The sequence below is a fragment of the Dermacentor albipictus genome, unplaced genomic scaffold (genome assembly GCF_038994185.2).
Source record: "Dermacentor albipictus isolate Rhodes 1998 colony unplaced genomic scaffold, USDA_Dalb.pri_finalv2 scaffold_13, whole genome shotgun sequence".
NCBI classification, from domain to species: Eukaryota; Metazoa; Arthropoda; class Arachnida; order Ixodida; family Ixodidae; genus Dermacentor; species Dermacentor albipictus.
This window is the reverse complement of record NW_027225567.1, coordinates 13,604,382-13,631,590: the sequence shown is the minus strand read 5'-3', so window position 1 is coordinate 13,631,590 and position 27,209 is coordinate 13,604,382. Positions and strand designations below refer to the sequence as shown.

General features: G+C 44.5%; 1 protein-coding gene across 1 annotated transcript in view; it reads right to left on the bottom strand.

Annotated features, from left to right (window-relative positions):
- LOC139051664 (uncharacterized protein C05D11.1-like) overlaps positions 1–27,209 on the bottom strand; it is a 210,280-nt gene that overhangs the window by 44,834 nt on the left and 138,237 nt on the right. Inside the window, exons 15-19 of the mRNA XM_070528630.1 lie at positions 25,170–25,303; positions 20,410–20,676; positions 20,116–20,279; positions 2,475–2,664; positions 688–992 (exon numbers count right to left, since the gene is read on the bottom strand). Of these exons, the coding sequence (XP_070384731.1) occupies positions 688–992; positions 2,475–2,664; positions 20,116–20,279; positions 20,410–20,676; positions 25,170–25,303 (1,060 nt within the window). The remainder of the gene's footprint in view (positions 1–687; positions 993–2,474; positions 2,665–20,115; positions 20,280–20,409; positions 20,677–25,169; positions 25,304–27,209) is intronic.

Here is a 27,209-nt window from a genome sequence, read left to right as displayed (position 1 = left end):
ATAAATTGAAGGAGACAAATGCCAAAGTTTAATATCGAAGCTACCTTGTTTACAGAGGCCTAACCTCAGAACTATCTGATCACACCTAACGGTTTTCTTCACCAGGAATACTCATCTGTGCTGTGTTGTGTACAGAAGTGTAGGAATAGCACTTGACAAGATGCCTAAATTGTATGTTCTCTGGAATTGAGCTGCCAGGCGAGTTGTGCTCGTGTGCCCGCCATGAACTGCACACCTGTATTCCCTTCATCTTTTTATGCTGGCAAATCTTGGCACCTTCTTAACCTGCTAGAACAGGGTGCTAATGAAGCATCACTACTTTAAATAAATGGCATGGAAACCTTCCCAATTCATACAGTGCACCATGAGTGTGAAGGCACGGGAGGGAAAAGAGAAATCATAAACAACCATTTACCGATGCGCTAACTTAGAAATTTGTGATCAAAAACTTGCATAAAATTTATATCTTATGAGTGTGTTCGCATGGCAAATAGTATGGCTGCACAAGTATAGTTTTTGTAGTTATCCACAGCTTACTAAAAACTTTCTCTCAATATTATTCATAATTACAACATAACCTTACAACTCACATGAATAAGAGTGGGCAAACGGTCAAGGAGACTGACAGTGAAAGAATGGGAAAAAAGAAAGAGCGCCCTAGGGCCACCCCTTGTCATTTTTACTTGCCTGGTGTAGGTCATGTCGATGCCACGAAGGTAGGACAGCATGGACTGGAGGGCAACTTCGTTGACATACTTCTCTTTCTCAATTATCTCGAACATCAGGCTACTGCGGCTTGCTTCCAGCAGCTCTTCATCCCATTCCTCCTCACCTGCAGCGTGCCGCTGTACTATCTGCATTGCCTCACGGTATGCGGCTGCCACCAGTGTCGACTTTGTTAGCACAAAGTAGAGCAGGCCATCACAGGGTCTTAATTGCAGGTCATAGTTATAGGACAGGCCCTGGCCTCGGATTTGCCGCCACATGGGACCCTGCAGAGAATATGAACAGGTGCAGATGACATCCTGAAGGCTAGCTTATGGAAAATTGTGTCCTCACTATAACTCATATTGAAATTTATTGGGTGAACAGGAGCACTTCTAGCTGTTATATTGCTGCTGTGGAGGCTTGTATGTGTATCACTGGCACTCCCTGAGACTGGTGTGAACCTCCTCTGGGGCAGTTTTTCAGCACTTAAAGGGGCCCTGAACCATCCCTCGGACTTGGTGAAATAATGTTGTCCATGGGTAGCATATGCTGCTGTGAACATCTCAGTCAAGTTTCGCTGTCATATGCAGAACGTGGAGCTTGCAAGCGGAGCGCGAGATCACCTCTCAAACTAGAAGCCTGCTCCTCATTTTCTTTTGAACGCTTTAGTCCATAATAAAGCGCATTCCCATATTTGGCTGCTATTGGCAGCGGCGGTCTGCTATTTAGCATAGATACCATGGCCACCACGGTGTGCTGCCACAAGTCCACTGGCTAAGCGCACTGTGGCTTGCTGAGGACAACCGCATTTGGCTTATGTTTAGCACGTCGTAGGCAACAAAATCGAAAGTCGTGGCGTTTACGTTAACATCCAAGATGAAATTTGAACTGCATGCCGTAGTGAAATTTAGGAGGCAGAGTGCTGTGGGCCTGCCCCACTCTGCCGTAGCCTTCACAGTAGAAGGCATTGGAGAAGGAATGGGAGCACAGCGGAAGCTGTGCTTGATTGCCAATAACTCTGCTTTTGCTGAACGCATTGTACTTTTTGCTGCAAAGTATTTCTAAGATAGTCTATTTTCACTGCAAATGCCTTTCTCCACTTTGATAAAAAGTCGTTCAGGATCCCTTTAAAAGTGTTCCTGTTTGTGAAACATAATTTGCTATTAGTGCCACACAAAAATGAGTGAATCAGCTGGTTGATCCAGAAGGTGATTTAAAAGGCAAATTCAGTATTTCAAGTTGTTAAGGTCTAGCTTCATCAATGTATCCAACACCACGACGATTTATCTCGGCAAACTACAACACTGTAGTCAGCATCAACAGTATAGAAGTGGAGGTAAAACATGTTTTACAGCGATTAGGTTGAGCTGCATCAAATTAATTTACTTTTCACAAGCTAGGGATGCAAAAGGGTTGACAGAGGAGTCTTTAGATGCAACAAACCTTACACAGAAGTGCTGCCTCATGAAATGCAGTACAGCATTTGCACGAGAAAACACATACAGTGCAAAGTGACCATGGCAGGCTGGTCTTGGTAACAAAGGAAACAATGCACATGCTAGCAGAGAGAGGATCTGTTACTTCTGTGTACAAAATGCACAAAATGCCAGCTGGCAAACAATGACTATCTCCTTGTAGACAATATGCAATAAGAAAATGAAGACGTTTGACTCAACACCTCATGGGTATAATAAGTGCATTTGACCAACAGCAGGTGCAAACTAATGTGCATTTGGCAAACAGCAGTGTGCAATGCTCACACCCACCTCCAGCTGTACGAGATACTGGATTAGCACCAGCAATGGAGGCAGGTCAGGGCTTGTATAAGAGCTGAGGCTAGGCGAGCACTGGGTCAGGAAGGCCGACTCTACCGAGCCCACAGACGTGATCACATCCCGCGGAAGACCCTGCTCAGTGCCACGAAACAGCAGCGCATGGCACGGCACCTGCGCAGAGCTGCTTCCCACATCGAGCCCAACATGGCATGGTTACACTTTGCACTTGAATATGTGTACAAATTTCAGAAATTAGCCAGCATGGACTAGCATGCACAGTAAACTGTATTTTTGCCAGCAACATAAGCAAAAATGGCTGTCAAATGTGTCTTAAACACGTCATGTAACTGTGAATACATGTATGAATGTTTTAAAGAAGCACTGAAGCACTTTTGATGGCTCCCCACAAATGCTTTCATTCAAGATGAGGCATCTTTATAAAATTAAGGGCCAACTTTAAGCTTGCTACATAAACACTGCAGTTTATAAATCAATTATCAGGCTTCACATTGCTGGCTGATCAGTGGCACCTCCCTCAGCATTTTCTCTTGCCTCTGCCCACCTTATCCAGTAGTATGGTTGTGTGATGATATTTGTGGAGATGATCTAGCTGGTGTCCCAGGTGAAGTCATTTGTAATACTTTTACGACTGCAGTGCTCAGTAGTACTGTAAAACAAAAGATGTTTGGCTGTAAAAATAAATTTGAGAAAGGCCATTGATTCTTCAAGGCAATAGCATGATTCCAGCTGCAAATGAGAACTGTATTCTTCAAGTGCTGTGCTAATGTGTGCATTAGAGGAGACACAGATCGCCTCGTTTGGCTCATTGTACTTTGCTGCTGCTGCTGCTGAGCCTTTTTTTTAGTCTTTTTTTGCGCATTTTTTGAACCATGCCGATTTACATTGACAAATTGAGAAATGAGTTATGAAAAGAATTCAAAAAGGAGATAGCAGCTGTCTGCAGCGCTATCTGTGCAATAGTTTTTGTAACTTGACACGAGAGCCTACGCGACCACTCACATCTACATCCCTTGATGCCTTTATTACCAACGTGTGCAAACAAAATTGTATGTCAGGAGTGATATGCGTGCAAATCAGTGATCATTTACCTATTTTTCTTTTTATTAAGAAATCAGGTAGAAGGCATCAACAAACGTCTTCTCTAAAGAAATACCAATCCATAAACGAGGCGACACTGAGTAAATTTTGTGCTAGACTCGCCAATACGAACTGGAATTTCATATATGAAATCACTGCTGTAGAAACAGCTTATGATAATTTCATTGCCAGTACTAGAGCGGCATATGAGGAATGTTTTCCCTACAAATTTTTCAGAAAACCCAGAAAAGCATGTAAACCATAGATAAATAACGAATCTTTGGAACTCATACCGAGAAAAGATTGTCTTTATAAGTGTTTCTTTCAAAGCAGAAATTTAGATGATCCTGCTCTATTTAGGGTGTATCGTAGTAAGGTTACGTCACATCTGAGCCGAGTTAAGAATGATTACTTGCATGAGCTGTTTATCAATGATATCCTAAAAAGAAGCGATTTAACATGGAATCGACTAAATCATATTTTAAATCCCAATAAAGACAGTGCTAACATGGAAATTGATATTAATGATGAAACACTTCCTGGCAGAAGGCTCGCAAATTGTTTCAATGATTATTTTGTGTCCTTGGTGCATAGCACACATGAACCTGCTTGTTTAAACTACCGAAACCCACAAAACCCTCAAAATGCTTCTTTATTCCCTACAAATCCCAATGAAATACAAAGCATTTTTCTGGCCATTTGAAACAGCAGTTCACGAGATGTATGTGATTTTCAGATTCTCCCTTTTAAGCGTGCTATTGATACTCTCAGCCCTATCTTAAGCTCATATATTTAATTGCTGTTTTAAAGATGGTATATTTCCCAAGAATATGCAAAGTGCTAGAGTGACTAATTTATAAAGGTAGAGAGAAATAATTTAGCAAATTACCGCCCAATATCTATACTTCCAATGCCAGCCAAGTTCAGGATAAGTTTGTTTAATCCTTTCTGTGCCAAAGATGAGTCTCACTCATCCAAGTATTTTTTTCCCCCAATATATTTTCCCGCCGAATCTCGTTTGTCCAGGGATTTCCTTTTGTCTACTGACTGCCACAGATGAATAGCAGTTGTTTTATCATTTTAGAGGGAATTCTGTGCTACTAGTTAGCATCAGCTTCCCAGAAAACTGATTTTCTTTGGGTGAAGTTGCCAGAAACACACCAGGGGTCTGGCTCCTCTAGATTTCAAAAATGGCAACACTGAGATAGACAGCTGTGGTGACAATAGCCACCCTTTTCAGTGCTGGCTGTGTGGTGTTGTAGGGCGTTTCTTCACCTAAAGTAAACAATTACTTTTGGACAACTCTAGTGAGTCATGCTCGGAGCTTCAACTTATTAATGACTACAGTAGAACCTCGTACATACGTTTTGGGAAAAAAATTCGAGAGAAAACTTAGTAACCGAGGAAATGTACGATCTGAAGTAACTAAATAATTTCACAGATTCAACTATAGTTGACATTTACGTAATGTGAAGTGTTGTATGAATCTTGCACGAGGCATGAGACGTGGACGCGCATAGAGCTGGTGGGGCTTTGGCAGCCGGAGACACGTTTTCTTGTTTTCCTATTGCATAGTGTTTCAAGACGGCGATGGGAAACCGAAACGAAATAGAACAGGTAGGCGACGCCGGATGCTACTGAAATGAAGCATGGCGCTCACATCACGCTGCCTGCAGCAGGGAACGGCAGCGTGTTTGGATTACTGCCCACTAAATAAAAGCGTGCAGTATGTATGCTTCCAACGGCACCACACGCTGTGAAACAGAAAGGCAAAGATACTTATTGCAGTAGGGTTGGCAGCGATAGCTGTGAATGCGGTGTGTGACAATACTAGCGATTTGCTGGTACCAAAATAAGAAACTGAGTGTGCACTGGCGCTTTCACGTTTGACGGGCAGGCGAGTATTGTGGTGAAACTGCCGTGGCGGGTAGCTACATACCGTTTTCAATCGCATGCGCCATGTGCATTTTCTTGTTTACATGGGATCTAGCGGCCAGAAAACATTTCATATGATCACAGTTTGCCGATGTACAAAATGTCAACTTCGCTGGGAATCAACTTTGCTGGGAATGTCTGAACTGGTCAAAAATTAGCACAACTCTGCTGGGCCATTTTTTGTGTTCTCGATTGCTTATGTTGGTGCCAGGAAATTGTACGTAACAGGATCATATCAACGAGGTTCTATCCTGTATTGCAAGAAAGATACTGATGACTAGCACGAAAAACGCCCGTGAACATATAGTGGTCACCATTCCCATAAAGCTATTCTCGATGATATTTAGTTGGGCAGCAAGGATATTTCTATTTATTTATTTATTTGAAAACACTGCAGCCCTGAAAGGGCAGGGCTATTGCAGGAAGGGGTACAAGTCTAAAGTACAGTGCAAACAAGTTTTAAACAAAAAATAGAGAGAATGGTACTATGCTGCGTTTCCAATGACTGCGGCGACAAATTGATTTGATGGGAGGGAACGGATATTGCTAGATAAAGAATTCCATAGTTAAATGGTGCGTCTAGAAAAACTGCATTTAACTGTGTTAATGCAAGCAAGAACTGTTTCAGGTTAAGTTCATGAAAACTGCAAGTTGAAGATTGTTTAGCAATGGATAAGTATTTACAATTTGGTAGTCGACAAGATGAGCTAATGATACTGTACATTAATGTCAGTGCATCTATTTCACGGCAAACAGAGAGCAAAGCTAAGTTCACTGAAGGAAGGGCAGAGGACAGGGAGCAGTATCTGCCAAATCTGTATATAAAGCACACAGCCTTTTTTGTACCGCCTCAATTCCATTTGTGCGACAGAGATGGTATGGGTACCAGACAAGTGAAGCATGTTCTAATATGGGACGGATTAGCATTTTGTATAAAAGAAACTGTCTTTTAGGGCAGATGGAATTGTATGATTCACATTTTTTTAGTGTATCGTTAGCTATCGTCTGAACCTGGCGAGACCGAGATGGAGTACTTGAGAAGATGACACCTAGATATTTATAGTTTGATACCCTCTTTATAGACGAGTTATTGTGTGAATATAAAAAAATAAAGGTATAGTTTTGTTTGTAATGATATTACAATTTCTGAAAAGTGCATATATAACAATATACACACTTTGCATATATACCTATTCTTTGCATACCCTATTGCAAAAACCAGCATCTTCCAGTCCCTTCCATTGTGAAACCAGAGCGTTCCTTGACACTGTATCGCACTGGGGACACTGGCGCTCACTGGGAATCACTGAGACACCGGTGAGAATGCAGGATAACAGCTGGGTTATGCTTGACGAGATGCTGGTTACACTGCTATGATGCTGGGGCGCACTGGTTTGCACTGTACACATGCTGGCTCTCGCTGCAGTTTGCTGGCTCATACTGAAAACTTCGCTGGCTGCGTTTGTGCCCCGCTGGTTCCAGAATATAGTGCCTGTGTATTCTAAAACAAAGTTATGCCTCATTCTTGTGTAGCTTGTATGCAAAGGATGAATGCGTGTTGTCACCATTGTCAGTGTTGTGGAGTTGATACAAAACCAAGAAGTCATTCAGACATGTTCGAACGGACCCACAGGAAACCTGCCACTGATTGATATTATCACACCGATAACACAGCCTCCACTTCACTTCACTTTATTTCCTTAAAGACCCCACAAGGGGGTGTTACATAAGGGGTGGGTTGTACAGAGATGTTACAAATGCCACAGGTATTTAACAAGACAGGTATATGGATACACTTTGAATAAAACGTGATGGACAGGTGATTGAAACAATGTGGTGGGGAAGGCCATTCCATTCTGAAGCTGCACGGCAAAAAAATGATGCAGAAAAAGTAGTGGTGCCAGAACGGGGTCGGGTGACTTGAAGTGGATGGCCTGTGCGGGGGGATGTGCGAGCGGCGGGAGCTATGTAAGGTGGATGGCTGAAAGAACTGTGATAAAACTTGTGGTAAAGTGATAGTGTGGCGATCCTGCGGCGAGACGAAAGAGTGGGCAGACCAGAGTCATTCTTAAGGGATGACACGCTGATATCATATGAAGAAGAATGAATGAAGCGAGCAGCACGATTTTGCACTGCTTCGATAGCGTTAATCAAATAAACTTGGTGAGGGCTCCAGATTGGTGATGCGTACTCAAGTTTGGGTCGAATTAGCGATTGGTAAGCCAAAAGTCTTACGTGGTAGGGTGAGTGACGCAAATGACGTTTTAGAAATCCTAATGATCGGTTAGCCGATGAAATGATATTCGTGACATGGGTGCGCCAGGAAAGATCAGGGGTTAGTGTTACACCAAGGTATTTATAGGATTCACTTGTTTCAACTGGTATGTTAGCGATCTTATAGGGAAATTGGAGCGGGTTTTTGCGGCAGTAGAAGGAAACTAATTTACATTTGTTAGGATTAAGGGTCATTAGCCAGCGGTTACACCAGTCGAACACTTTATTAAGATCATTTTGTAGGGCTGTTTGGTCAGATATGTTAGTTATTTTGCGGTAGATAACACAGTCGTCAGCGAACATGCGGATGTTACATGATAAATTATTAGGCAAGTCGTTGATATATATTAGAAATAAAAGTGGGCCGAGGACAGATCCCTGCGGCACGCCGGACGTTACAGGGAGCGAGTCAGACTTGACGTTGTTAAGGGAAACAAACTGAGAGCGGTTAGTCAGAAATTGGGCGATCCAGTTTAGAACGTCGTGTGGCAGATTTAGTTGAGAGAGCTTCATTAGTAGACGCTTGTGTGGTACTTTATCAAAAGCCTTGGTGAAGTCAAGAAAAATAGCATCTGTTTGTAGGTTAGTGTCGAGGTTAGCATTCAGGTCGTGAAGAAAAAGGGCTAGTTGGGATTCGCATGAGAGGCCTTTTCAAAGTCCGTGTTGAGAGGGATTAAAAAAGCTGTTAGAATCAAGGAAATGCATGACCTGAGAGTATATGATATGTTCCATGAGTTTGCAGCACACACTGGTTAGAGATATGGGGCGGTAATTTAACGGACAGTCTCTGTTGCCTGCTTTGTGAACTGGAATGACCTTCCCATACTTCCAGTCGTAAGGGAGAATTCCTGAGGAGAGTGACTGGGAAAACAGTAACAGTAAAAATTCGGCAGATATGTGCTTAGTGTTTTTTAAGAGCTTGGAATTCATTTCGTCCGTACCAGTAGAAGATGACAATTTCATTTTTTCAATTAAGGACAGGATACCAGAGAAACTAATGCTTATGGGTGGCATTTCTGGTAAACTAGCGGAAAACAGTTCTGTTTCAGTAGGGTTAGGTTCATTTGTAAAGACAGACGAAAAGGCTATATTAAATATATTGGCACTTTCTGAACAACTTGCTTCTTGACCAGATTGATTAGTAAGGATAACAGGAGGGGTGTCATGTGGGTTTAGAATTTGCCAGAAACGTCTGGGTGAATCAGCAAGGATTTTGGGTAGTTCAGTGTGAAAGAATGAGTATTTAGCGTTGCGCACTTCTGTTAAGTATGCTTTTTCTGCAATGTTGTATCTGTCCCATGCGCAAACACTGTTTCTAGTCTTGGCGACATGAAAAAGACGTTTCTTCTTGTTTTCAAGCGATTTTAATGACTTAGTAAACCAAGGTTTTTGGCGGGTGGGACGGAAAGTTACCTTAGGGATGAAGTCATCAGCTAATCAGTTCATTTTGTTTTTGAAGAGTGACCAGTTTTCGTTAATAGGTCGTTCCCAAAAACCATCTTGAAACGATGGAAAAAAGGCATTAAGTTCACTAATGATGGCCCCATAGTTCCCCTTGTCATATACTCGAATTGTTTTCCTGCAAGCTTGGCGTATTTCGGGAACAAAGGCAAAATTAGCATGAATTACTTTGTGGTCACTTATTTCTTTTAGAAATGTTATAGAAGACAGGCTCCCTGGATCTGTTGTTAAGATTATGTCAAGAATATCGGCGGTATCGGAAGTGACTCGTGTAGGTTGTGATATCAGCTGAGTAAGATTAAAGTTTAGGCAAACGTCAAGAAATTTGTTAGCTTCTTTCGCATTGGGTGCTGACGAGGTTAGGGTCATCCAATCGATATTCGGAAAGTTAAAGTCTCCAAAGAGAACGACGCGAGCATTAGGGTATTTAGTCGAAAGTTTGGTTTAAATATTATTAAGTTCGCGTGAAAAATCTGGAGTGTGTCTAGGAGGCCTGTAGCAAACACCTAAGAGCACCGACTGTGGTGCGGAACGGCAGATTAACCACAATACTTCAAGGTCGGAGGATATTTTGATAACAGAACACGAAAGCTGTTTGTTCGCAGCAATGAGGACGCCCCCGCCGCGTGTGCCAAGACGATCCTTTCTAAAAAGATTAAAGTTGGGCAAGTCGGATAAAACTTCGCCATCAGTGACGTCAGAGGTCAAACACGTTTCAGTTAGAATAAGTAAATTGCTACTGGATGAAGATACAAGGCTTGACACGTGGTGGCGTTTAGAAAGAAAGCTGCGAATGTTTGTGAAAATAATCGAAAAAGAGAGATTAGCTTTGTGACCAGGAACGGAACCATTTAATGATTTGGGGTGGGGAGGGGATAGCTATGATTTTTCTTCGACAGTTTCGGTAGCATCGTCGAATACGTAGCGTTTGGAGCCCATAAATAACGTTTTATATCGTAAAAGAAAAGGACCAGATTTTTCTTTAGCAAAAGCGAGAAGGTGCTTCCGTGCGTTCCGAACGTGAGGCGAGAAATCTTCCCCAATGCTAAAATGTGTATTTTTGAGTTTAGAGCCATTAGTGAGAACAGTTTCCTTGGTTTTAAAAGAGGTAAATTTTACTATTATGGGGCGGCACCGGTCTCGCAAGTGGCGACCAAGACGGTGGGCACGCTCTATTTTCTTAGATTGAATGGCTACATTGAAATGGTCCCTGCAAAACGCAGTGATTAGCTCCTCAGACTGAGCGTTGGTCTCGGATGGCGTGTCGTCCGCTATGCCGTAAAACAACAAGTTGTTTTGTCGGGAGCGGTTTTCCATGTCGTCAAGCCGAGCCTCCAATACCGAGACCTGTCGAGTAGTCTGGGAGTTGGTGGTTGCAACGGTGTCTAATTCCGTTCGAGCGTTTGAAGCTGGTGGTAGTGCGATTATAAACTGTCGATTCTTTTGCCTAGTTCGGAAATGGTTTTATTGGTGCTTGAGAGCTGGCTCTTTAGGCTCTGCACGTCTCTAATGAGCTGGGCTTGACCAGAAGACAAGCCTTTTAGTTCATTTAGTATTTCATTTAGGGTAGGGGGTCCTGGGTTAGTTTCAATGTCTCCGGATAACATAAGTAGCAAAGAACAAACACTGTTAATACAATCAGACATGATACAAACACAGCACTGAGGGCTCGGTAGCTGACTAAGGCATCTATTGTTAGATTTTTTAGCGAAAAGGCGACACTGGTTACTGACCTGCATGGTGAACAGAAGTGGGTTAAGCCGTGTCGTGGCACAGCTACCGAGCCCACAGAGCGCGCCCGGCTGGCGGGGATGATTTATACGCAGTGTGCCTGATGAAGTCGATGATGGTGTAACCTTGAATTCTGCTTCGAGCGTCTAATTTCCAGGTTCCAGCGCCGTAGAAACTACAGTGGCCAACGCTGGAAGTAGGCGCCAGTTGTCCACGGTGACGAGGCTAGCCAGGAAAGGGTAGTTCACGTGGATGGCTGATACCGGGCCCAGAAGACCGGGGAACAGCACGCAGGAGATAGCGCAAACGAAATCCTGCATGGTGAACAGAAGTGGGTTAAGCCGTGTCGTGGCACAGCTACCGAGCCCACAGAGCGCGCCTGGCTGGCAGGGATGATTTATACGCAGTGTGCTTGATGAAGTCGATGACGGTGTGACCTTGAATTCCGCTTCGAGCGTCCAGTTTCCAGGTTCCAGCGCCGTAGAAACTACAGTGGCCAGCGCTGGAAGTAGGCGCCAGTTGTCCACGGTGACGAGGCTAGCCGGGAAAGGGTAGTTCACATGGATGGCTGATACCGGGCCCAGAAGAACGGGGAACAGCACGCAGGAGATATCGCAAACGAAATCCTGCATGGTGAACAGAAGTGGGTTAAGCCGTGTCACGGCACAGCTACTGAGCCCACCTCCAAGGTGATTTGTGTGCTTCCGCTTTCCTTAGTGTACTAAAACAATGGATAAAAGGTTCCGAGGCTCAAACACACATTTTCTAGTATTCACTTGGTAGCCGCGCCGAGATCGCACCCTTTCACCGAAGTTTAAGCCTAGCATACCCGCCGAGTCCGTCTATATGTTGTCGGCCCGTCTGGGTTCAAGAATCAGCAACTCTAACAAGCATAAGTTACTTTATATTTCAGCTTTCGCATCGGTGTTCTTAAACAAATTTTTTCGTGTCTACAGTGTCAGCACAAGTAGGAATGAGCGCCGATGATATGCATTATAAATGTATGTGCTCTTGCCAAAGGCTGCCAGCACTAGCCTACGTTTCTGTGACGAAGGTATGTGAATAGACAGACATGTCGATTGAAATGCATTGTTGGATTAAGAAAGTGTTGCATATAACTTGCGTGAAGAACAAGAAATGGCAACAAAAGTCATCAGTAACAGCCCATAGAGCGTCCCAGATAGGCAGTTCATTTAGGACTTTTTTCGAAGCTAAAATACCAATCACAAAAGAAAACGAGTGTTGTAGCACTTCCGTGCATACTATTGAATATCAACAACAACTTTTTCTTTCTGATACAGGCATAAACTTTAGTTACAGGGTGATATCGCATCTACCATGTCTGCACGAGACTTATCTGTGCAAAACTAAAACTGCGCCTAGGTCTTGATGTGCCAAATCATTCACAACTTGCCACATGCTGTAGTGGCAAAGTACTTGGTAAGTACTTGGGATCCGTAGGTCAGACGATCGAATCCTGGTTGTAACATTTTTTTTATTTTTACTCTTTTTTCACATTTTTTATTGCACTAAAACACTCCTGTTTGCTTTCTCTACTCAAAAAAATACAAATGATGGCTGGGCACTATGCGTTTCACACTCTAGAGCTGCTTTTCACACAAGAACACAGTGCCCCAGCATCCAGCGGGCGACACTGGGCCCGTAATCCGGCATGGCACTGAACACTGGATATTGGGTTTTGCAATAGGGTATATATTCTTTGCATGTATACCAATACAGTTAAACCTCGATATAATGAAGTAGGCAAAATTGGCAATTTGCTTCGTTATATCATAGTCCTTCCATGTTTTTCTGGTCACAAAACTCCGTCGTCACGCTATGGGAGAGGTTCATATACTGCCCAAAGGTGCCGCGACGCGGCGCCACTGTGCCACAGAGGGCATCGTTCGCGTACCAAACGCGTGCGCAGTGCGAGGCGGGCTGAGTGATCAGGTGCGTTTTGTGCATGTGCTGCAGAATTTTTCGAGTGCTGGGCTGTTTAGTTGAAGTGGCGGGGTGGGACAACGATGCTGAACACGTGTTGCAAGTAACAGCTGAAGAAGTAGAATGGTGGTATCTCTAACAAGCCATTTAAAAAAAATTTCTGTATTTGTGATGCGGCTACTTGTGTTCGTTTGAGAGTTGTTTTGCCATGTGTTATGAAATGCTTATGTTTCAGACTTTCTTGCTGATAGAAACAATCGATTATGAATTCTGTATTTATTGCCATTTGTTTGCTCATGTTTGTTTCCTGCCCCCCAATACATATCTCTCACGTTTGATGTTATTTCTTTATGCTTATTATATCAGTGTCATGCTTTTAACAAACTTCTTGCATTGTGAATGGTGGACCATTCGTGACCGGACGCCTCTGTGCTGTCTGTATTTCTGTCCGCTTATTTTAATGATAAATGAATGATCGTGCTTGTATGTTGTTTTTGCACCAACACGTTCTATTTCTTTTCTTAATCGAATTATAAAGTTTTTAACATATTGTAAATAGTTGCGCATTAAGGACCAAAATACCTAGTCTCGTCGTTTCTGCGTCGAAACCACGAGCAGCGTGAATAAGTGCTGGGCTTACTGATGCTTCTAAACGACTGTTTGCTAAGGCAATTGCCTAATTACAATACAGCTAGTTTCAACTGCGCAGGTCCTAACACTTTACGTTCGCCTCAATCCGTTGCTAAAAGCCGCACCGAAGACATTTAGTAGCAAAGCTTGTCTTGCATTAATCCTACCTAAATCTCATTCAGAAATGGCATCACTTTGCAGAGAAATCTTAAGCGCACGGAGCAGCTCAATTTCCTTTTCTTTGTCATTAAGTATTCTACGGTAGCAGCCCTTTGCAATAACAATTTCATTCTTTTGATCTCCTTATAAGATACTGTTGGCGTTTACTTACTGGTAAGCGGCGGTGCAACAGCCCATATGTTTGCATCTGGTGAAAAGTGGGACCACTGGTGCTTTGTTGCGAATGCGCGGAGTTTAATCTCAGCCAAATATTAAAAAGCGGAGACCACCAAAGTGCTGAGGCGCACAGCGATGATGTAGAAATGTGAACCGAGACCAGCCGGCCGTGTACAGCGGACGTATTTCGGCGGGGGCGAAAGGCAAAACACCAGTTCATTTAAATTCAGGTGCATTTTAAAGACATTTAGTAGCGAAGTTTGTCTTGCATTACTCCAACCTAAATCTCATTCAGAAATGGCATCGCTTTGCAGACCTTTAGGTGCAGTAAAAGACGTTTGGTAGCGAAGTTTGTCTTGCATTAATCCTACCTAAATCTCATTCAGACGTTTATTAACGTTTATTTAAATTCAGGTGCACTTTAAAGGATCCCAGGTGGTCAAAATTAATCCTGAGTCCCCCACTACGGCATGCCTCATAATCGTATCGTGGTTTTGGCTCTTAAAATCCCAGATTTTCTTTTATTTTTTTATTTTTGTTATCTGAGACCACCGCAAGCTCCATGTTATGAGCGGCTTTTTTTTCGACCCTGGCGCTCATATCATGGCAGAAGACGCGCTCAGGCAGTAATTTAAGCATATTCAATGTTAAAAATAGTTACGTGAAACTAAAGCGACGGTTGAGGAAGTTGAGAAAGCTAGAATACCGAGGCTGCCCCACACACAACCACAGCGGTAGCGGCGTTCGCATGCCCTCTCATGCACAGTTGCGCCTCTAGCAGCGGGCGCTGGCTCTATATGAAACTGAGGCGGCAGTTTCGTGACCAGAAAAAAAAAAATGGAAGGACTTTGGTTATACCAAAATTTCGTTGTATTGAAATTTGAACTTATATGCAAATAAGTACAGTTGCCTATCAATTTTTCGTATATGGAATAGGGCCGCAGAATCTTTTGAATTTTCGGGCTATCAGAAAAAGGAAATCTGAGTGAGAAAACAATTCATGTTGGTGAATTTGGCAGTCGGCGACGAATGATACGGTTTCATGCCACATCGACGATATCTTCAGATGTGTGGTATGAATTAAGCGAAGCCAGCCACGCTTTCACATGCTCCGACCCCGCGGCTGATAGCGTCGCCCACGCTGGGACGACGCTATCATGAAAAGCGCTGAAAGCGGGTAGTGAATGCTTCGTCTGCCTCGAAACTCGAGTCACCAAAACTTGAGATTACGCAACCTCCAATACTAAACATGCAGGAAGACAGCTTACATGATGCCACGCCATCTTGACACTCCCACTCTAGGCACACGCAGCAGATTACTTCTAAAGCAGGGTGCGCGGACGCGTATTATGTGCTCAGCCACACTTACAGCCATGTGCAGCCACAGCCTAGACACGCGCCAGAAGTCACGATGCATGCGAACTTAGCTCTCCTTCTCCCCCCCCCCCCCCCCCATGCCCCTGATGTGCACTTGATAGTGTTACTGCGAGTTCGCTCCCCTCCCCCTCTTTCCCTTTGCTTGCTCGGCAAGGTGGCACTGGTGAAGCCGCTATCTTTCTTGCACACTTTCACTCACATCTAAAGCACAAAGTGGGCGGGGCGCGATAGGATCTTATTGCATTTGGTCTTTACACGGAACATAATGATGAATCCTGTTTGGGGTGTCGCTCTTGTCGGGCCAAGCGCGATTTGAGAGGTGTGTTTGCAAGCAGCCGCTTGTAATTTAATCACTCGACCATCTGCGTCTGCGTCAGTTTCCATTTATTGTCTTGACACTCCTTGATTTGCTTTGCAGCGGAAGTGAAATTTCGTTATATTGAAATTGCATGCAAACACACTTCGTTATATTGAGGTTCTAAATAAATGGTGTTCTATGCATATCAGGTTATGAAAAGTTAAATACTTTGTTATATTGAAGCTCATTGTATCGAGGTTCAACTGTATATGAAAAGAAACTGCAAAACTTGTGACAGCACACTGGTATGATTCAGAAAGGAAAGCATGGCCCTTTGTTTTGTTGCTCCCTACATGAACACCGCAGCCCAATCATGACTGCGGAGGGCAACGATGGCACTGCTATGTGCAGTTGTTGTAAACTAACAAATCAGCTGTCGGGGTCACCTAAATTCCTTCCTTGTACAGGTAATTTTGCTGTAGTAGTCTTTGCTACAGAGGCGTCACAATAGATATTGTTATGCGAAGGACGAGTCAGTAAGACAAACAACTATTTACAGGTCATAGTTACAAAAGCAGTTGCAGCGCTGACCGGTTAGATTCACCGCGCAAGCCCAGTTCGTTCTTCCTTCTCTTTTCTCAAGTGATGGCGCCCACGTGCCTCATTCAAACAATCAAGTGCCACACGCATGTAGCATAATCCCCCGGCAGCAGAAACGACGTCCCGAAGCATCTAAATGTCATCACTGGGAAGGTGATACTGCTTCAGTCGTGTGACGTGCATGATATCACTGGACTGGGAAGCAGATGGGGCGTCAGGGGCTATCTCGTAAATGACGAGAGTCACGGCACGAAGCACTCGGTATGGGCCTGTGTAACGAGACAGCAGTTTTTCTGACAGGCCGACCTGCTGCCACGGAGACCATAGAAGTACCAAAGAATCAGGCGGGAAGTGCACTTCTCGGTGTAGCCTGTCGTACAAACGCCTTTGACTCTCTTGCGATTTCAGAAGGCGGTCACAGGCAATTTCCCTTGCGTGGGCGCAGCAGGCAATGGCGTCAAGTGCATATTCACTGGTCGGTGCAGCGTTAACAGGGAGGGTTGTGTGGAGGGGCAGCACTGGTCCTCGGCCGAACAGAAGAAAAAATGGGGAATAACCGGTTGTGGCGTGGCGCGAGGAACCATAAGCAAATGTGACAAACGATAGAGCGAGGTTCCAGTCAGTGTGGCCTGAAGAGACATATTTCGCGAGCTTATCTGTGAGAGTGCGATTGAGACGCTCCGTGAGGCCATTTGTTTGCGGATGGTATGACGTGGATAGCTTGTGCCTCGTGGCACAGGAGTGCAGGATGTCCGCGATAACTTTTGATAGGAATGTCCGGGCACGATCTGTGAGAAGTTGTCGCGGAGCTCCATGTAACAAAATCACGTCGCATAGAAGAAAATAGGCAATATCTGTGGCACAGCTTGTAGGAAGCGCTCAGGTGATGGCGTAGCGTAATCCGTGGCCACAGCGATCCACCTGTTCCCAGAGGTAGAAAGAGGAAAAGGGCTAAGTAAATCCAAACCAACCCGAAAGAATGGTCCCTCGGGAATGTCGAGTGGTTGAAGGTACCCAGCAGGGAGCGTCTAGGGTGTCTTGCGTCGCTAACATTTCTCACACGCAGCTACGTATCTTCGAACAGAGCGAGCAAGCCCTGGCCAAAAGCGTTGGCGGATCCGGTCGTAGGTACGTGACACACCCAGGTGACTGGCAGTGGGGAGGTTGTGAAGTTTGTGGAGAACAGCTGATCGAAGGTGTTTAGGGATCACAAGGAGTAACGCAGGGCCATCGGGGTGAACGTCGTGGCGGTAAAGTATGCCATCTAGAAGTGTGAATAAGCGAAGGGAACTGTCGGCAAGTGATGATTCCAGGCGGTCGATGATGAAACGCAAGGACGGGTCATGGCACTGCTCGTCGCCGACATGAAGCAGTGGAAAAACTGAGAGAACACAGGTGTCGGTGTCAGTATCAGACGTAGAGGTCACATCTTCGATTGGGTAGCGAGAGATGCAATCTGTGTCCTGGTGTTGGCGTCCTGACTTGTAAGTCACTGTGTACGGATATTCTTGCAGTCGGAGGGCCCAACAACCTAGTCGGCCAGTAGGATCCTTGAGCGACGAAAGCCAACAGAGCGCATGATGGTCTGTGGTTACTGAGAAGGGCTTGCCATATAAATATGGGCAGAACTTTGAAACAGCCCAGATGAAAGCAGCACATTCGCGCTCGGTAATTGAATAGTTGCGCTTGGCCGTTGTCAGGAGTCAGCTAGCGTAGGCTATAACGTGGGCGTGTCCGTGTTGGCGTTGTGATAAGACAGCGCTGATCCCATAACCACTGGCATTGGTTCAGACCTCAGTAGGTGTGGACAGGTCAAAGTGGCCCAAGACCGGTGGATTGGTGAGAATCGTAATAAGGCGTGAAAATGTGACAGCCTGAGGGGGACCCCACGTAAAAGGCATGTTTTTCTTCAGAAGTTCAGTGAGTGGTCGAGCGATTGCTGCTAAATCATTCAAGAACCGTCTGAAATAAGAACAGAGCCCCATAAAACTCCGGACGTCTTTGACAGACTGAGGTACACGAAAAGCCGTTACTGCTCGAACCTTCTCCGGGTCAAGTTGTACTCCGGAAGCATCGACAAATTGGCCTAGCACTGTAATCTGTCGGCGTCCGAAGTGGCACTTCGATGAGTTTAATTGGAGCCCAGCCTTGCAGAAGACGTCAAGGATAGCTGTGACGCGCTCAAGGTGCGTCTCAAATTCAGGAGATAGCACGAGGATGTCGTCAAGGTAACAAAGGCAAGTTGACTATTTGAAACCTTGAAGCAGAGAGTCAATCATCCGTTTGAATGTGGCGGGGGCATTGCATAAACTGAACGGCATAACCCTGAATTGGTAGAGGCCATCTGGAGTGACGAAAGCGGCCTTTTCTTGGTCTTGCTCATTGACGGAAATCTGCCAATAACCATATCGAAGGTCGATGGATGAAAAGTATTTGGCACCGTGAAGACAATCACGAGCATCGTCGATTCGTGGTAAAAGATACACGTCCTTTTTAGTAATTCGGTTTAGGTGGCAGTAATCAACGCAGAAACACCACGTACCATCTTTCTTTTTGACGAGCGCGACCGGCGACACTCAAGGACTCGACAAGGGCTCAACAATGCCTCTGGCGAGCATCTTGTTTACTTCCTGCTGAATGACTTGCCACTCTGCTGTGGACACGCAATAGGGTCGGCGGTGAATGGGACCAGCATCACCAGTGTTTATCCGATGCTTAACTAGGAACGTCTAACCGAGTGGTCGATTGTCAATGTCAAATATGTCGCGGTAGGAAAGCAAAAGGCGATATAGGGCGGCTGCTTGGTCAGGTGCGAAGTCCAGAGCGACCATGGGACGTAATGGGCCGTCGAGGTTCAAGGCATCCTGCGGGTAATCAGGAGGATCTGAAGATGTGTCGGCTGCAAAAGCAGTGACATGGTCATCTGTCACTGACCGGAACGTGGCCACCGCTATGCCTTCAGGCAACACTTGCTTCGTCAAGCCAAAATTTATAACGGGGAGACACATCCCCGTTGATGGAGTGTGGCACAGAGATGTCGTGTGCCAGGAGGACATCATGAATAGGTGCGACGACATAGTCGCCATCAGGCATGGTTGCTGTTGAGGCCAATGCGACGAAGGTTAGGGCTTTTGGAGGTAAGTGAACAAACGCTGTAGTGCAGAGGGTGTTCGGTTGTTTGGGGCGAACGTCTGCAAGAAGAGGAAGCTCGAGGCACAGCGTACCGGTGGAACAGTCAATGAGGGCAGAATGCGTCGTCAGAAAGTCGAGTCCAAAGATTAGGTGATGAGGGCAACTGGCCAGCACGGTGAACAGGACTGGAACTTGGCGGCCAGCAATTCCTATGCGAGCAGTTCACATACCCCTGACGGCAACAGTGGCACCATTGGCGACACATACGGCTGGAGTGATGGCAGGTGTAAGGACTTTTTTGAGGCAATGGCATAGGTTAGCGCTCATTGTGGACACTTGGGCTCCAGTATCAATTAATGCCGTCAATAGAACACCATCTACGTCTACTTCAATCAGGTTCTTGTTGGTTAGGGGCGTCAGTGGAGGATTTGGACAAGGCAAGCGTGATGCAGCAATACGAAAGATACGATTCAGCTGGGACATAGGGAGTCCTTTGTTATACAGGTAATCTCGTTGTAAGGGCATTTATTGTAGAGGCGCTTGACTGTAATAAAAGATCAAGGTACTGCTCAGTCCCTCGATACAGTTTTGCTTGCAGCCAATCAGTGAATGCAGTTGTGAATAGGCAATGTTGCAAGTGAAAAAAAAAATAATAATATATACTGAGCCCTGAATAAGTGTGCACTACTCATGAGAAAATTTTCACTGCTTACAGGGTTGATAAACTTTCACCCCTTTGGTATGACCTCAAGGGGCTGCACATACATCATTTCAGGTAAGGGCTTCCGAAATTCAATATAACAACATGTGCTGCACCTTTTCATAGGGGCTGGAGGCCTTGTACGTCTGGTTAAGCAGGTTATCCAAGGTGTGTGCAGATTGCCGTGCAGTGACAACTTTTCAATATTTGCAGACAGGTGCACAGTCACATTCTCAGGTCGTGTCAGGAACTCCTTCACCCCCACCAGCTTTTCTATCACCTGCCAGCAGAAGCATAAGAGCACACAAAAGATTTGATGAAAACAATTGGTTAAACTTAACAATCCCTGAATGATGAAGCCATGGTTTCTTGGCCAAAGAAGGGTACAAAAATACTGGAGAGATGCTCACCTTGACTGGATCCACCTTCAGCTGCTGCAGCAAGTCATACAGGAAGGTCTGCTGGCGGAGCATACTGCCAGCGATATGATTACTTTCTGGCCGAAACGAGAGTATCCGTATGAGCGTTCCGGTGATCTTTATTCCTGAGCGCTTCTTCTTGACCACGTCCTTGACCATCTTGTTAGCCACAACTTGGATCCGGTCTGGCTCAAACTGTATGCCATTCAGCAAGTCGTGCACCCACTGCACTCCTTGGAAATACTTCACACGATCTATCTACAATAGAAAACAGGTCAAAGGTGACATCAAGCAGCAACTACTGAAAACAAGCGACTGCAAAACTATACATACAGTTAGGCAAAGTCAGAAACATTGATGCTTTAAGACTAGTCCAGTTTGAAATGCAATGTTTTGCTCTGCAGATGGAAATTCATGCTCCACTGTCATGAGTTATGATACATTGTTCCTTTAAAACTGCTGAAGCACCTATTGTTTTGCCCTGAAGAGGAGATGCTGAGTACTGAACAGTGGCTTTCTGATAAAACCTCAACTCAAATCACGAAAAAGAAATAATTTTAAAATAAATAAAAAGACATGAATATAATCTTAAACGCTTGCAATTTTCTTTTTTTTTAAATGTGAGAATAAATGCTTCAGGGCATACAAGGGTATGGGATGGGGGTGAATAAGGATGATTAAATGAATGAAAATAGATTTGCTGACCTAATGAAGTCCAAGAGGGATCGATAATGCGGTCCCTGAAACGCTTGCAAATTTCATGCAAGAACAGCAACTGCTACACATGCTTGAAAGGAAGATGTCAAGCTGAACCTAAACCTGAACTGAGAACTGTGCCCGAACTGCAATTTTAGGTGGAACTGAACCCAAGCCTGAATCAATATTTTTGGAACATGCACGAACCCGAACCGAACCTGAATCGAAAAAGATAATGGTTACCAGTTTGACACGAAATTGTAAAAGCATATAAGGCGACAACGTGTGCTTTTTAGTTTGCATGACTGTTCGAGTAACTATACTTCTTCAATCGGCACACCCTACTAGCAGATTGCTACAACTCACAAGTTATGTTTTGTGCAAGAATGGGGATAGACGAAGGGTATGTGGATCTAACAACATCAACCTCGGCAGAGGTGATTGCATTTCTAAAGTCATACCAGTTGTGTTTCATGGCTGAAAAGTGACGAAAAGTGGCCAAATTTCTGGTGACACACCAAATTCAGTTGTTTGGTCAACTTGTTACTAAAACTTGATAAATTAGATAAACGCGGAGAGCAGAAAAGACTGTTTTTGAGAAGGGACGAGTTCAGCTGCATGACTTTTTGTAACCATAACACAACAGCTGCTAATGAATGCCTTCCCCTTCTCAGTGAGTCATAATCATGGCTGTAAATGGCACACAAAATCTAAGTGCCATGATTCAACACATGTTTGATGCTAAGCCAAGCAAAGTACACCCCTCTTTGAGTTGTAGAAATTATTCATGGGGCACAATGCGGGTGCTTTTGACCAGAGGTTGGCAAACTTGCTCATCAGTGAACTTACTCAGACTCGGACCAATCCGCGAGTCTGAGTCCAAGTGAGCCCGGCTGAGTAGAATTTTGGCGAGATTGAGTTCGAGTGAGCCCGGCTGAGTAGAATTTTGTTGAGTCTTAATGCAAGTGAACAAACTGAGTAGAATTCTGGTAAGTCTAAGTACGAGTAAGCCCGGCTGGGTGGAATTTTGATGAGTCTGAATGCAAGTGACCCAGCTGAGCCTGAATTGCTAATTTTGAGTTAAATAAATGTAACTTACTATATATGTCTGCAATCTCAAAAAGAAAGAAAAATAATTTCATCTTTGTATTGTGTGTAGTTGTGTCTTCTGCGTGTGGCCTCCAAGGTGGCAACGGCGGGATGGGTAGCCTGGCCTACTACAGCCGCCATAAGGCACCGCGATGAGTGCTATCGCCCCCGTGACACTCAACTCCCACAAGCTGTTGGCTACCTGGCAATGCACCAAACCGGCCTGTGCTGTCAAGTCGGCAGCCATGCAATGTGCCACACACCCACTGTACTGCTGCTGCTGCCTCGCACCGCACTCTGCCAACACCACTGACCTCCTGAATCTCCTCGCTCTGCACATGTAGCAAGCTTCACCTTTATGCCACTTGCCAACTGATACAGTTGCCAACCGACAATTTGGACACTGATAATTCAGATATGCTCAGTTACTTGGACAGCATTGCAGCACTCCTACTGGCCCCATAGAAATAATGTACAAGGATGATTGAAATTCTGGACACCTTACAGCGTGCCAGTCTATAATTCAGACTCCACCTGCACAACTGTGTGCTTATTAGGCCATCAAGTCAAGCAAAAAGAGTGATATTTTTGTTCTGATAAGTTGCTGGCTATGTTGCCACACCTCCTCATTTTTGCTAAGGTCAGTTTAGTTATGAAAAAGTCCTCAAACCTCAGTCTTTGGTTCCTTCAGAATGCAATGTAATCCTTGTTTATTAATAAACTATGAACTAGTCCCAAGCAGAGACTGTCCACCTCTCATGATGCAATAAGGAGCTTGCAGAGGAACTTAAAATCTGTCTTTTATTATTGCAGCTTTACAGGTTTAACAAGATGCCAATCATGGTCAGACTGACATTTCTGGTATTCCAGAAGTGTAATTTCCGTCTCCAATGGCCTTCGTAACAAAGGCGGCTCTTTATGACTCTTTGTGAGTCGAGTTTACAACTTACTTTTTATGGATAAGTGTTGCTTACATGCAACAAACAAACACACACACAAAAATTATTTTCTTCATAAGTTTGGGCTTCGAGTACCAAATATTTAGCTAGATGTCTTCAGCCAACATTGAATGACAGGCAGCAAATGTCATTTGTTGGGTTAGAGCCAAAACAGAGGACAAGGAAGAAGTTCGGCACATGACTCTTTCTCTCAAACACTCTCTTTTTAACAGAAACCTGCTCCTCACTCTTTTCTGGATGTGTTATTTCATAATATAGCACATTCCCATACGCGGCTGCTATTGGTGAGTAGCTGACTACAATCAAGGAGGGTGTCTGGATTAGTGCACTTCTTCTTACTGTTACTGTGTATATTTACTGAAGAAGTTTAATAAACAGGCAGCAAAGCAAAAATAAAGTAAGGAAAAATATGCTTTCGAATTTCGACAATAATTACATACTTCTGGAAGAATTCTACTATTACCTGCTCACACTCGGCTGCCCGCGTAAAAATTAAACTTTGGCCAATATACTTGTCGGTGCCGTAGCCGTTGAGTCTAGCTATTTTCAACTAGTTTCGAAGCCTTGAACTATGTGCACGCTTGCCAGCTCGTACTCACTCCAGGCCGCTCCTTGTTAGATGCGTCGGCAGACTTATTGATCGCGCTTCAAAATGTGCAAATTGGATGTGGCTACTATCAGTCAGTCAAGCTGGTGAAGGACAAAGCTGGTCTGCACAGTATAGCACAGTCAGACTGGTGCATATGAGTGCTAGCATGCACTCAAGCCCTGTCATGCACAAAGCAAACACTGCGCATGCGCACTACATTTGTATGTAGCTGTGGTCCGCTATGTAGCGTAGATACTGCAGCCACCGCAAGGTGCCGTAATGAGTCCACTGACTAAGCACACTGCAGCTCACTGAGGACAACCGCATTTGGCTTACGCTTGCCACATCGTAGGTGCTAAAATCGGAAGCAGTGGCATCTGTGTTAACAGCAGAAGTCGAATTTGAACTGTGCGCTATGGTGATGTTCAGTGGGCAGAGTGTTGCGGGTATGCCCGGCTCCGCCGTAGCTTTTGCAGTGCAAGGCATTAACTCCGCTTCTGCTGAACGCATTGAAGTACTTTTTGTGGCAGAGTATTTCAATAAAAAGTGGTTCAGGGCCCCTTTAACATTTTCTTTTGCATCCCTTTAAAGACACAAAATGGTGAGTAGTGCTAGAAGAACCTTCCTTTCACTCAAGTTATGTATTCTTAATTTGAATGAAGGCGCACTGCTCCCATCCGACAAGCCGGCATATGACTGCATGAGCACACGCACCATTCATGCTATTCCTTTTAAAGGCAGATCAATAAAGTTTATGCCAAATTTGGATGCTATAACCCTTATTTTGACCCTTGCAGATGCGCCTACGTTTTCCAACATTTCACTGTAATAGCAAATTCATGAAAACGAAATATTGCGAAATTTTGCCCTGAAAGGAACACTTCAGTTGTAACTAGACAAGTGTGATGATGTTCTACATATTCCTCTCAGCCAAAGATAAAAACAAAGTTCTTCCATCAGTTGGTCAAAGGCTAATATAACATCGATACACCGCTTAATAACACTTACTCTGAAGGATATTTTTTTTAGTTACATGAAATACAAACTGTTATAGGTACCCCCCTTTTTTTTTAATAACCATTACTGAATGGAAAGCCTTTCTGATTATGCTGTTACCCACGATTTATTGTAGTTTGAAAAACACTCACAGCATCGTCTTTTTTTCTTTCTAATCTGCAGTGTTATTTATGGCTTTGTTGTGCCTCAATGCTTCTAACAAATTCTGTTATTAATTCAATTTGATGTGCAGTGTGTATGTCATTATATTGTGCCCTACTCTATGTAACAATTTGATATGTACCTACCTGTTATGATCTCTATGAGATAGCAGTATTCATGAGTAAATATATAAGAAAAAGAAGGAAATATTATTATGTGTCTGGTACAATTGCCAAAGCATGGTGGATGTAACAGCATACCAAAAGGCAGAGGGAGGCATACTGGGCATGGGCGCCGGCAAAGAAGCGGGTACTGCACTCAAGGCCCAACCCAGTGACAATGTGGATGGTGTCTGCCTCCAGTTGGTTGATGACGTCATTGTGGTTCAAGCGCCCTGCACAGACAAGTCGCCATATGCAGGTTACTCAATACACTTTTACAGCATTGTGGGATACTTAGGATGACTAAATAACTGCAATTTACAACACAAAGCTAGAATAACTTATAGCAGCAAAAGAATAACAACATACAATACGACATTACCAGGTAAGCTATGGCTCAATAAGAAGATTAAATTATAAAAAACACACAGATATTGCTCTCCAATTGTACCCTACAGATACTATGTAGAAGATAAAGCTTACGCAGCACGAAGCTGCTAGAAGCACGGTTGAAAACTCCGAATGGTTATGTAAAAACTTATATTTCTCCGTGATTTTATTTGCATGACGTGGCACCATAGCAACAGGCTTACAGAACGCATACCAAGATGAATGCTGTAGAACAAGGGTTCTCAAGCATGTTGGTCCCAAGGAACCTTGCTAAGCTCCATGAAGCACCAAGGAACCCCCTCCTTCCCCCCCCCCCCTTCCCACATCTCCACCTCTAATAGTGAGGCTTGGCGTAGTGCACAATATGTTTGGGGCCAATGCTGGTGTTGGGTAGGCTACTTTGATGGCGACATGCAACCCACATGGTCCAAACTATATGCAATCATTATGAGCCAAGACAAGACAGCGTCACAACCAAAGCATGCTGAGAGAGAATGACAGTTTTCAGTGCTTATCACACAAGAACACTTTTAACATTTCATCACAAGAGGTCTTAGAATTAGTGCCGACTCTACTTCGACTACAGTAAAACATAGTTAATTCGGGTTTTACAGGCCCGAAAAGAAAATGTCTGAATTAACCAAATGTTGAATTATTGAGGGTATCAAAAAAGCAATAATCAATGCTTACTACATAAATATATGTTTATTTACTGAATGAATCAGCAAATCCTGTTTCTACACTGCACAAGAGCAGTGTAGAAGCTGCAGTTCTCGTCATCTCGCGAGTGATTAGTGTTCGCAGTGACAAAGGCCTCGTGACTCCCTTCGCTGCGCAGCGACGGCGCATGTCATCATCTGAGACACGATTTTCAATACCGCACTCACATCTCGACTATTTTTTTTTTTTTTTCACCAGTGAGCTGGTCGCCAACAAATTGTCCGTCCGTCGCGATGTAGCTGGTGCTTGTCATCTTCGACAGCTTTGCACCAAGTCAAAGCGAAACTACTGTTTGCCGCAAGCACTGCGGATGACACCGTGGCCACTATGGTGCGATCATGGACGGTGACCTTAGGGTTCTAAATGCAAGTGGCCGGCGCATGCACCAAGTCAAAACAAAACTACCGTTTGTTGCAACACGTGCGTACGAAACCACCGTCATTATCGACGCAATCATGGGTGGCGACTACACAGCTTTGAAGGCACGCGGCTGACACGTGCACAACAAAACTACTATTTGCCGCAACCGCTTTGGACGAAACCACAATGGTTTATCAACGCGATCATGAATGGTGATTACACAGTTATGAAGGCATGTGGCCAGCTGCCACTGCGGTTTTATGCGCGGCAATAAATGCAAGAATAAAGGCTTCAGGGCAGAATTAGACACGAAGCATTCCGGCGTTGCTGTCAGTCGCCTATCACTGAAGACTATATGCGGACACCGCTGCTTCATTTCGGTCGGATGTTAGCGCTGTTTTTACTCTTTTGCGTCGCGCATTTGCGGTGCTCCGCACTTGTCAAGCTACCATACTAGAACCAGTTGGCTTGCGCTGCGGTGCATTTAATTTTTAAAGAGCCCTGAACCACTCCTCGGGCTTGGTGAAATAACATAGGCCACGGGTAGCATACGCTGCTGTGAACATCTCAGCCAAGTTTTGCTGTCGTACGCGGTGCATGGAGCTCGCAAGCAGTTCGCTCAGTCACCTTTCTCTCAAACGCTCTCTTTTCAACAGAAAGTCATAGAAG